This window comes from Haematobia irritans, chromosome 4 (genome assembly GCF_050003625.1).
Source record: "Haematobia irritans isolate KBUSLIRL chromosome 4, ASM5000362v1, whole genome shotgun sequence".
Lineage (NCBI taxonomy): Eukaryota > Metazoa > Arthropoda > Insecta > Diptera > Muscidae > Haematobia > Haematobia irritans.
Window position 1 is genome coordinate 134,694,155 of NC_134400.1, and position 11,964 is coordinate 134,706,118.

Sequence of the window (11,964 nt, forward strand, 5' to 3'; positions counted from 1 at the left end):
ATATATATATATATATATATATATATATATATATATATATATATATATATATATACTTTTTACTTTATACTTTATATAGTCGGAAATAGATATTGCGGACATGACAAACTTATTACACCCCCGTCACCATTCTAAGGTGGTGGGTATAAAAATAAACAAGCTATGTCTGCAGCCATTGCGGGGAAGATATGACGCAAGAATAATGGCCTGGTTTGGTCAGTATAATGCCGATTAAAATGTCTCGTGTTAACAATCACAAGAAAAAACACTGCAGAGCCAGTTTCGGTACTACAAAAATCTTTATTTATCAAGAGGAGCTCTATATATTGACTCAAACTATTAATACTTTTTAACAAACTGGCATTGATAAAAACTGACATTTTGCATGGAAGGGAGATTTTTCCAAACTTTTAAAATATTTAACAAGTGCCTGCCGTAAGTTAATAATAATTGAATACGATTAATAGTAATTTTATTATAATATACATAAATCCCTTAAAATCAATTAATATATATGTATAAACCGGCTGACGACATAATGTCATAGCCGTATATCTTTGTCTCCATTGCTAGTTAGATTAGGTGGCAGCCCGATGTATCAGGCTCACTTAGACTATTCAGTCCATTGTGATACCACATTGATGAACTTCTCTCTTATCACTGAGTGCTGTCCGATTCCATGTTAAGCTCAATGACAAGGGACCTCCTTTTTATAGCCGAGTCCGAACGGCGTTCCACATTGCGAGAGACCCCTTAGAGAAGTTTTGAAACCCTCAGAAATGTCACCAGCATTACTGAGGTGGGATAATCCACCGCTGAAAAACTTTTTGGTCGAAGCAGGAATCGAACCCACGACCTTGTGTACGCAAGGCGGACATGCTAACCATTACACCATGGTGCTAGTTAATTGTTGCGAATAACTTGTGAACATTAATAAAGAAACCACTACTACTACTAGTCAGTGAATTAAATTTGTATTCCAAAATTTAACTAAAATTATAATTTGAAAAATTGTAGTGATAATGATTGTCAAATTTTTTATATTTCACAGTGGTGGTGAAAAATGGTTCAATTTTGGAGGAATATAACTACAATTAGGTTAAAGTTAAAGTGGCAGCCCGATTAAGATTCAGGCTCACTTAGACTATTCAGTCCATTGTGATAAATATAGCTACAATTACAGTGATAACTAATTAAAACTGGTTTCAAGTACACAACTACAAATTGAATTATCTCACCCCGCTATATCACACTAAAGACTATGGCGGGTGAGATGATTCAATTTGTTGTCAAAATAAATGCCGAATATTAAATAATGAAAATGACCTTAAGACTATCTTTAAGCCCAAGACAGACAGACATTTCAGCCGCAGATCATGGACTTTCCAACAGGACTTGGCACCATCGCACTCAGCACGCGTCAACCAATAATGGCTTAAAAGAAAGATTTTATTTCTATAGAAAATTTTGTCAAAATTTCATTTCTATAGAAAATGTTGTCAAAATTTTATTTTTACAGAAAATTTTGCAAAATTTTATTTCGTTATTGTTTGATAGTTGACCTTTAAACTGTTAATTATATTTGTTTAGTTTGGCTTGAGGTCATGTAAATAAAAACAGATGTTGTTGTTTTATTGAGTTGTAATTTTTATTTGAAAATATCCAATATTTCGAGAAATTGAAAAAACAGTGAACTTTTTCAGAAAAGAGTATATTTACAACTGAGTATATTTATTTCTACAGAAAATTGTAAAAATTGTATTTCTATAGAAAATTTTGCAAAGTTTTATTTCTATATAAAATTTTGCAGTTTTATTTCTATGGAAAATTTTCCAACAGGACTTGGCACCACGGTACTCAGCACGCGTCAACCAATAATGGCTTAAAAGGAAGATTTTATTTCTATAGAAAATTTTGTCAAAATTTTATTTCTATAGAAAATTTTGTCAAAATTTTATTTCTATAGAAAATTTTGTCAAAATTTTATTTCTATAGAAAATTTTGTCAAAATTTTATTTCTATAGAAAATTTTGTCAAAATTTTATTTCTATAGAAAATTTTGTCAAAATTTTATTTCTATAGAAAATTTTGTCAAAATTTTATTTCTATAGAAAATTTTGTCAAAATTTTATTTCTATAGAAAATTTTGTCAAAATTTTATTTCTATAGAAAATTTTGTCAAAATTTTATTTCTATAGAAAATGTTAACAAAATTTTATTTCTATAGAAAATTTTGTCAAAATTTTATTTCTATAGAAAATTTTGTCAAAATTTTATTTCTATAGAAAATTTTGTCAAAATTTTATTTCTATAGAAAATTTTGTCAAAATTTTATTTCTATAGAAAATTTTGTCAAAATTTTATTTCTATAGAAAATTTTGTCAACATTTTATTTCTATAGAAAATTTTGTCAAAATTTTATTTCTTAGAAAATGTTGTCAAAATTTTATTTCTATAGAAAATTTTGTCAAAATTTTATTTCTATAGAAAATTTTGTCAAAATTTTATTTCTATAGAAAATGTTGTCAAAATTTTATTTCTATAGAAAATTTTGTCAAAATTTTATTTCTATAGAAAATTTTGTCAAAATTTTATTTCTATAGAAAATTTTGTCAAAATTTTATTTCTATAGAAAATTTTGTCAAAATTTTATTTCTATAGAAAATTTTGTCAAAATTTTATTTCTATAGAAAATTTTGTCAAAATTTTATTTCTATAGAAAATTTTGTCAAAATTTTATTTCTATAGAAAATTTTGTCAAAATTTTATTTCTATAGAAAATTTTGTCAAAATTTTATTCCTATAGAAAATTTTGCCAAATTTTTTTCCTTTAGAAAATTTTGTCAAAATTTTATTTACATAGAAAATTTTGTCAAAATTTTATTTACATAGAAAATTTTGTCAACATTTTATTTCTACACACAAAAAAATTTCACGAAGATTTTTCCAATTAAAATTTTAATTGAGTTTTAAAAAATATTCAATTAAAAATTTAATTGATTCAACAAATTTTTTAGTTGAAACAAAAATCTATCACAAAAATAATAGTATCAATTAATTTTTTAATTGGATTAATTAACTTTTTAATTGACCTTCAATTAATTTTTTAATTGATACTATCATTTCTGTGATTGAAGACATTACAATTAAAACTTAATTGGATCAATTAATTTCGCGATTGAATCAGAAATTTTTTTTGTGTGTATATAAAATTTTGCAGTTTTATTTCTATGGAAAATTTTGTCAAAATTTTATTTCTTTTTGTTTGTTATTGTTGGCTTCTCTTCAATCGTTATTGTTGTTTTTTTTTTTTTTATCTCAGCTTAAAGCCATGCATTGACTAAACTACAAGTGTAGCTTGACCAACAGAGGAAAAGTATGCTTGTCAAATTTATTTGGGCAAAGCCCTATAGATTGCAAGATGGTTGGATGTACAGCTGTTTCGGAATTACCCCTTTCCTCATCAGCATCCTCTACTTGCAGCAAAACTATCAACCAATTATCAGAATAAAATAGGGTAATTCACTCAACCCAAAGTGAACTACACTTGAACCTTCCGAAAAAAGGTTTGATAGTCGGCTACTGTCTAAACAAATTTGCAAGCATATCTCTTTTCCTTTGCCAAACTCAAATCATCGATTTGAATGTAGTTGGCTGGGTTTGTTTTTGAGTGTGCTTCCTCTATCTTCATTCGTTTCATTTATTATTGTTGGTTTAAGTAATATGAAATATGTATATGGAGTTCTTCATTTTATAGGAGTTCATTATAGCGAAGTTGGACTGTATTACATTGTATGTGCGATGACATCAATTGGCATCGGTTATATCGTTTGGAATATATGTCTGTAGCCAAGTTCATAAAAGCCTAAGTATATAGAGATTTATGTGTTTTTCAATAATGTTTAGGAAGAAACAAGATGTGCCACTAATACCTGCTCACTTAATCGAACCTTTATATTTGCTGCTGTAAAGTTACATCCTATACGACAATTTTTCCATATATAATTATATATAGTTGCTTATACATACATACAGGAGAATGCTGTCTTTATTATGTTTCTTGAATTGTCGGTGGATTATGCCATCGATTCCCGATTAGAAGAATCCTCTCTCTCTCTTTCACTTCCAAAGACAAACGGCAATCTTGGGAGACAAAAAAGGAATAACTGCAAGCTTTAAATACTGAGCAAAATCTATAAAGTCTGAAAGACATAAAATATTAGAAAATATTATAACAAGAAATAAATATGATGATAAATATGAGCACAAGAAGCAACATTTTGTATGGTATTTATGAGCGATAATAATAATGATTATCGATGTGGGAGGAAGAACAATGTATGAGATACACTCTTATCAAAATATCTGAGAATGGTTCATTGCATTCTACAATGTTTTAGGAGAAACTTTATAGCGTATAAACTTCATTTAATTTTTGCATAGTCGTCCATAATTAGGGTTTGAATTTCGTTTTTGTGCTTTCAAACAAGTCTACTCGTTGAAGATAGTGGCAATTTGCCATCACAAAAAGACCACTGTTGCTTCCATTGACGGATATGTAATAAACTTTCATTTAGACATTTATGTCTTCTATATCTCTTTTTTGTGTTTTCACTTTTTGGATATTCACTTGTATTTATTCACTTTTTTCGCTTATCAATGAAGCAAATATATCTTTACAAATCATATTAATTTCATATCATTGATTTTGCAATAGCAGAGAAAAGTTCGTTTTCTTTGGTGGGGCGTAAGGAGGAGAGCATAAAATAAAAACGTCTCTGTGATAACGTCCCTAGGGATGATATCGGTTTGTCAGTCTCTTGGTTATGTTGTATTTTAGCCCAACAAGTGGTTCTCCACCTTCTCTTATTTTTTCATTTTGAATTTCTTGGTATTGCAATAAAAAGTTCTTTAATTTTTTTATTTTTTTTTTAATATATATTTTTTTGTAATTCTTAAATGTTCTATAATTATGTAGGAAAGAACTAAATAAAGTTAAATACTAAAAATAAGTTTGTTAATATTTTTTAATGAACTTTTTTTTTTTTGTTTCGCACTCTTAATTCTTTCTTTCTTCTGCATTATATTCTCTTTTTTCGTAATGTTACGTAACTTTTAGGAAATGAAAAGGGATATTTATGTATATTTTAAAAAAAATATTTCGATTTCAATGCACTAATATTCTCTTGTTTTCAATTTTGTTGTTTAAATAAAAACGTTTGCTTTTCCTTTTGTTGAATTTGGGTGTTTAAGTAAATACAATCACTAGTAATGTTTACGCGTAAAGTTGCGTAAAATGTATAATGTTGACCGCAGAAGGGGTGCCCTATGTTGCGCTATCTTTAGATGATAGTTAATGTACTGCACAATTCATTAACCGAGTTTTAATTCGAATAGTAAAATTAGGATATCATTATATTATACGAGTTAACTTCGCATGAGTAGCACTTAACGACGACTTCCCCGATTATACCGACCACTACTACGTTCACTCACACCCCCACTGCGCATGTTGCGATCGCGGTCGGGTCCTCCACTAGCCATACGTGAAGATCCGCCTGCATTACTGCCTCCGCGATGATAATCGTTACCACGACCTGGACGTTCGCGCGTGCGATTTGCATTTACATTGTTCATGTCACTAGTTCGATTAATACGATATGTCGAGTTAGGACCCGCAGTGGTACTAGTTGTTGCATTGGTTGTAGCAGCTGTGGCACTGCTAGCATTGACAAAATCTTCAAATGAAGGTGCACTTTTATCATAGCACGGAGGCGGTGGACGAGCCGGTTGTGGAGGCGGATAGTCAGGTAATGGTGGTCCATCATAATATCTGCCTGGAAATTCGTATAAGGAAGCCGGTAGACCTGGCGGCGGTACAGAGGTTCCTCCTGGTGTCGGTGGTGGTATTTGACTGAAGGGCGGTCCTGGTGTCGGGGGTGGTAGTTGGCCAAAAGGTGGAACAAATGGCAATGGCGGTAACTGTCCATGCATTGTACGCATATAATCAACTAAATACGCCTCAGCAGCTGCTGTTGGTGTCATATACCGTTCCCATGGAGGCATATCACCGCCACCAACTCTATTAGGGCCATTACCACTTGCTCCTCCTCCTGGCCCTGCTCTATAAGGAGATCCACCTCTTTTATAACTGCCAGGGTGACCCATATATGGTAGTTTATAAGGACGATGCGAACCACCAAATCTTTTGTGACGCATTGGACCCCCACCATCACGATTACGATCACCACCTCCGCCAGAGCGAAAACTATTGCCACGTCCTCCGCCTCCGCGGGAAGATAAGCTCTTTGGGGGCTTATATACCATACGTATGCCCTTTTCTCGCATCATTTTCGCTGTACTTTTTGATTTCCGCAGTATAGGTGTCAATTCAATTTTTTCATCTTCCGGAAAAAGGCGGCAAAGTTCGGCTCCAACTTTTGGTTCAATTTCTTGTCCATCTCGACCAATTTTCACCGGTTTACCTTCGTTCCACGAATTATACAAATGCGATGTACAATTAAATGATAGCTCCTTACGGCATATCCAATCAATTTCTATGACACCACCCAAAGCTTTTGCTGAAATGCTTGAGGGTAAAACCCAATCTGGTTGTGGTATGTCACGACTCGAACAAGCGCTCATGCGAGCAAATCCAGCAAATTTACCTGTTATTAAAATGAGCAGAAATACAATAGTAAAATCAATTGATGTCAAAACCATAATTTTAATTTCTATTTTTCTAAACTAACTTTAAACACGTTAGGCCCGTATTGTGCACTTAAGTCTACGCAATTCTCACATCCTCTAAGTTATAGGTAATATTTTAATATATATTAATTAATGTTATCTACATTAATTGAAATATATTAAAAAAATAATATATTTTAATTAAATAAAAATTAATAAATGAATTTTAATATTTGTTCCAACTTCATTTAAATTGGATTAATTAAAATCAATTCAATTTAATTAAATGACAAATGCAATTAATGATTGCAAAATTTTACGGGACATTAAACAAATAATATTTCCAATTAAAAATATATTTGAAAATTTTGCTCGAAATTATAATTATAATTAACGGGTTGGCTGATAAGTCCCCGGTCTGACACATAAATGGCGCCGCTAGTATTAAATGCATATTATTTTTATATAGTACCAACCTTCAAATGATTCGTGTCAAAATTTGACGTCTGTAAGTCAATTAGTTTGTGAGATAGAGCGCCTTTTGTGAAGCAACTTTTGTTATTGTGAAAAAATGGAAAAAAGGAACTTCGTGTTTTGATAAAATACTGTTTTCTGAAGGGAAAAAATACGGTGGAATCAAAAACTTGGCTTGATAATGAGTTTCCGGACTCTGCCCCAGGGAAATCAACAATAATTGATTGGTATGGAAAATTCAAGCGTGGTGAAATGAGCACGGAGGACGGTGAATGCAGTGGACGCCCGAATGAGGTGGTTACCGATGAAAACATCAAAAAAATCCACAAAATGATTCTGAATGACCGTAAAATGAAGTTGATCGAGATAGCAGAGGCCTTAAAGATATCAAAGGAACGTGTTGGTCATATCATTCATCAATATTTGGTTATGCGGAAGCTCTGTGCAAAATGGGTGCCGCGCGAGCTCACATTTGATTAAAAACAACGTGTTGATGATTCTGAGCGGTGTTTGCAGCTGTTAACTCGTAATACACCCGAGTTTTTCCGTCGATATGTGACAATGGATGAAACATGGCTCCATCACTACACTCCTGAGTCCAATCGACAGTCGGCTGAGTGGACAGCGACCGGTGAACCGTCTCCGAAGCGTGGAAAGACTCAAAAGTCCGCTGGCAAAGTAATGGCCTCTGTTTTTTGGGATGCGCATGGAATAATTTTTATCGATTATCTTGAGAAGGGAAAAACCATCAACAGCGACTATTATATGGCGCTATTAGAGCGTTTGAAGGTCGAAATCGCGGCAAAACGTCCCCATTTTAAGAAGAAAAAAGTGTTGTTCCACCAAGACAACGCACCGTGCCACAACTCATTGAGAACGATGGCAAAAATTCATGAATTGGGCTTCGAATTGCTTCCCCACCCACCGTATTCTCCAGATCTGGCCCCAGCGACTTTTTCTTGTTCTCAAACCTCAAAAGGATGCTCGCAGGGAAAAGATTTGGCTGCAATGAAGAGGTAATCGCCGAAACTGAGGCCTATTTTGAGGCAAAACCGAAGGAGTACTACCAAAATGGTATCAAAAAATTGGAAGGTCGTTATAATCGTTGTATCGCTCTTGAATAATAAAAACGAATTTTGACAAGAAAAAAAATGTGTTTTTCTTTGTTAGACCGGGGACTTATCAGCCAACCTGTTAGTTTATATATACTATTCCTAGGTACATCATTTAAATCCAAAGAAAATTTCAACTAAATATAAATAAAATAAAATTACGACAAAATTATTTAATCTAAAGGAGATATAATTATAAATAAATAATAGTAAAAACTAATTGATTGTCTCAATTAATTCCCTTCGAACCTGCCATATACGAAACAGTAAAAAAATCAGACATTTTTGATACATATAAATATGATTATTAGATGCCAACTTAAATATAGCTGTACAATTAATCGTATAATCTTGAAACAATTCCGTAGTAATTAATCTCTGTCTAGCACAGAAAAAATGTTTTCTGCCCAAAATATGTTTTCTGCACGAAAAAAAAAATATCAAATACCAGTTAAAAATTTTTATTGAATTTGAGAACGCAATCAATTAAAAACTTAACTAATGGAATTAGCTTTTTAATAAAATCAAAATAATAAAGTAGAGATGTGCGCGTAACATGAAATTCTCGTGACACGCGTGATTCACGCGTGAATCACATGAGTCGTGAACAAAATCCAAAGCAACTCTCGTAAATGTGCATGAATGGGACTAAAATAAATATGTCGTGCGTGAGAAATAAAATCGGTTCGTGAATAAAATTTCTGCAAAATCACGCTCACGAACAAAATCAAGATTTAATTCATAATTGTATGTTAACTGAAATTAATTTAGCTCTCGAACTATATTCTATTTTTGAATTTTGTTACCTCTGCTGATTTCCGTTTGGAAAATGTCGTGAGTCTCGAGAATTTTCGTGAATCATGCGTGACCGTGACTGTTTAAAAGTAGATCGTGCGTGCGTGAGTACTGGCTTTCATTTCGTGAATGGGATTGGCTACCACACGTATTGTGCGTGAGCGTGCGTGAATAAACATTTTGCTTCGTGAATGTGCGTGAGAGTGAGTGAAATTTCAGTCAAGCGCACACATCTATAATAAAGTCAGTTACGAAATTGATAAACAGTTTTTACATTTTTTTTTAATATTAAGTAACTGATTAAAATTTTAATTAAATAAAACTATGCTCCAATTAAAGAGATAATTGACAATTTTATATGGAAATTATTAGTTTCGTACTACACAGGAAAAAAATATCACCAAAATATTTCCCAATTTCTAAAATTGATGCTGAAAACTTTTTCAATTAAAAATTAATTCATACAGTTAACATTTTAATCAACCTAGAAACATTAATTCAATTAGATCAATGATTGAACATTTTAACATTTTTAATTAAAAAATTATTGATACAATTAACTTTTTAATCAAACTAGAAACATTAATTCAATTAGGACACTGTTTTTATTAAACAATAAATTGTTCCAATTTAATTAAAAATGGTTAAAAATTTAATTAAAAAAATCATTCGATTGTAATCCTTAATTGATGTAATTAAAAAGTTTAACTAAATAAATAATTCAATCTATTAAAAACTGATTAAAATTTCCAATCGACTTCAATAAAATTTTGGATTGATTCAATTAAAGAATTAATTAGTTTTTGCAATCAACATCAATTAAATTTTTAATTGAATCAATTAAGCAATTAATTGAAAATTTCATATTAATCCAATTATTTTGTATGCCCAATTAAAGCTGTGATTGAAAATTAGTTAGTCCAAACAAAAGTTATTTATAAATAAATAAACAATAATACAATAAATAATTGGTTGCCTAAAGGTTTTCGACCAAAATCAATTAAATTTTTAATAGAATCAATTGATATGGGAAGAAATCAATTAAATTTATATTTTTTAAATTTCTATTAGTTCCATGATTGATACTACAATTTCAATTAAAAACATAAATGGATCAAACAGTTAAAAACATAAAAATATTCAATCATTCTCTTAACTACCTTTATTGCTTAATTGACGACATTTTCAATTTCAATCAATTTTTTAATTAGCAATATTTTGGTGATATCTTTCTGTGTTATTACCATACGAAAAACCTAAACATAATACTTGGAGGGGTATAATACTTACCGCTTTCATTAACGGAGAATATTAAAAGTACATTGCGTGATTCTTTGAATGCCTGTGTAAGATTCGCATCATTCTGAGGTAAAGTTGCCCAAACGTTTTTACTCTTGGATATTGTAACATTATCTGCGTTGTTTGACTTTATCAAGAAAAAACGAGTATCCCGAAATAGATAATTGAGCTTAGTTTTATAGTCATATGAAGATACACCTTTCGCACCAGATCGCGAAGAAGATGTCCTCTTTTCAGGAGTTGAATTTTTCGATGCGTTTTTGCGACCATTACGTTTAATGTTAGCCGCAGAGTCCGAGTTCTCGGATTCTGAATCACTATCATAAGCCGCGGCAGTTGTTTTAGGTTTGGCAGACTCGTCGTCACTCACATCGCTCTTAACACTTCCACTAACGTTTGCACTACCTGTCGACACATTTTGTGCTCCATCTACAGATTTCTTCCTTGATTTCTTTGATGAATTTCCCACAGAATCCGGTTTTATCGGCCCTATAAAATCTTTGGGTTCATCGCCGGATTTACTATGACTGTCCTTTCTCTTCTTTAAAGGACTTTTTCCATTTAGAGTAGATTCTTTGGAGGGAGAAACTGAGCGTTTAGCTGCCTTAAGATCAGAAGTCCCCTTAGATTTCTCTTGCTTTTTGGTTTTATTTTTTCGTTTATTCTTCGACTCACTGGAGTTTGCGGAACCTACAGAACTTATGCTGGGCTGCGAATCTGAGGAATCAGAATCAGATGAGGCCTCGCTTCGTGTATCAAATGAGTCATCAAAATGCTGCAACTCTTCAGCAATGTCTGCCTCGTTCTCGTCCAAACCCAAATGAACTGCGTCCATGTCTGCCATTATTTTCATTAGTTTTCCTATTCGACTTTTTTGCCTGCTCTTTATGGGATTTTCAATAACACATACGCATTCACTTGTACATATATCTGTAAAGGGAATATACACGCAATCAAGATACTGCTAACTATCAGCGACCAACTAATGATGTTCTGGTCTTGTTTTCTTCTCTCTCTCCACCACTAATTGATTTTCATATATAAATGATGCATTGACAAGCCGCAGAGAATATACACGACATAAACGAAGAACATAGGATATATATAATAAAAAAATAATCTCTGTATAATTATCCTCGTCTGTGGGAGTGAGCAACTTACATTGATATTAAAAATATAAATAAAATTGTAGTAACAATGTTTTCTCACTAAAAATTCGTCTCTGTTTCTGAATAGATACCGAAATGAAGCACTTTGACAATGACAAGACGGCTTGGCTTTGAAACGTCAGTATTGTCAAATTTGTATATGACAGAATCCCATCTAAATAGCAGTAACCTAAATAAACATGAATACGAGCGTAATGCGTCGTTCAAATTGTAATTTCCAATAAACACAGGATCAGCGTTTTTCAAATGCAACAACTTTTCAATTTGAGGGTAAAGGCCGGTATGCACCTCCAGCGAAAAATTTCATTCCCATAAGAAATGCATTGCTATTTATGCTAACGAAAATTTCGGTAGCGTTCAATTTCGTAAGCTGGTACGCACCTCTAATGAAAATAACAGGGTTGTCAAAAGCCTATTTTGGCAGC

General features: G+C 31.9%; 1 protein-coding gene across 2 annotated transcripts; it reads right to left on the reverse strand.

Moving 5' to 3' along the window:
• Positions 1-4,907: 4,907 nt before the first annotated feature.
• On the reverse strand, positions 4,908-11,659 carry Ythdc1 (YTH domain containing 1). Of its 2 annotated transcripts, none has more exons than XM_075304294.1 (3): positions 11,532-11,659; positions 10,362-11,393; positions 4,908-6,668 (listed from the first exon to the last, which is right to left on the reverse strand). In XM_075304294.1, exons 2-3 carry the CDS (start codon positions 11,221-11,223, stop codon positions 5,449-5,451), a joined length of 2,082 nt encoding a protein of 693 aa, XP_075160409.1. In that variant the 5' UTR covers positions 11,224-11,393; positions 11,532-11,659; the 3' UTR covers positions 4,908-5,448. The 2 variants fall into 2 exon arrangements, with proteins under 2 accessions (XP_075160409.1, XP_075160410.1); XM_075304295.1 differs by having other exon boundaries at positions 10,362-11,300; positions 11,532-11,634.
• Positions 11,660-11,964: the final 305 nt, after the last annotated feature.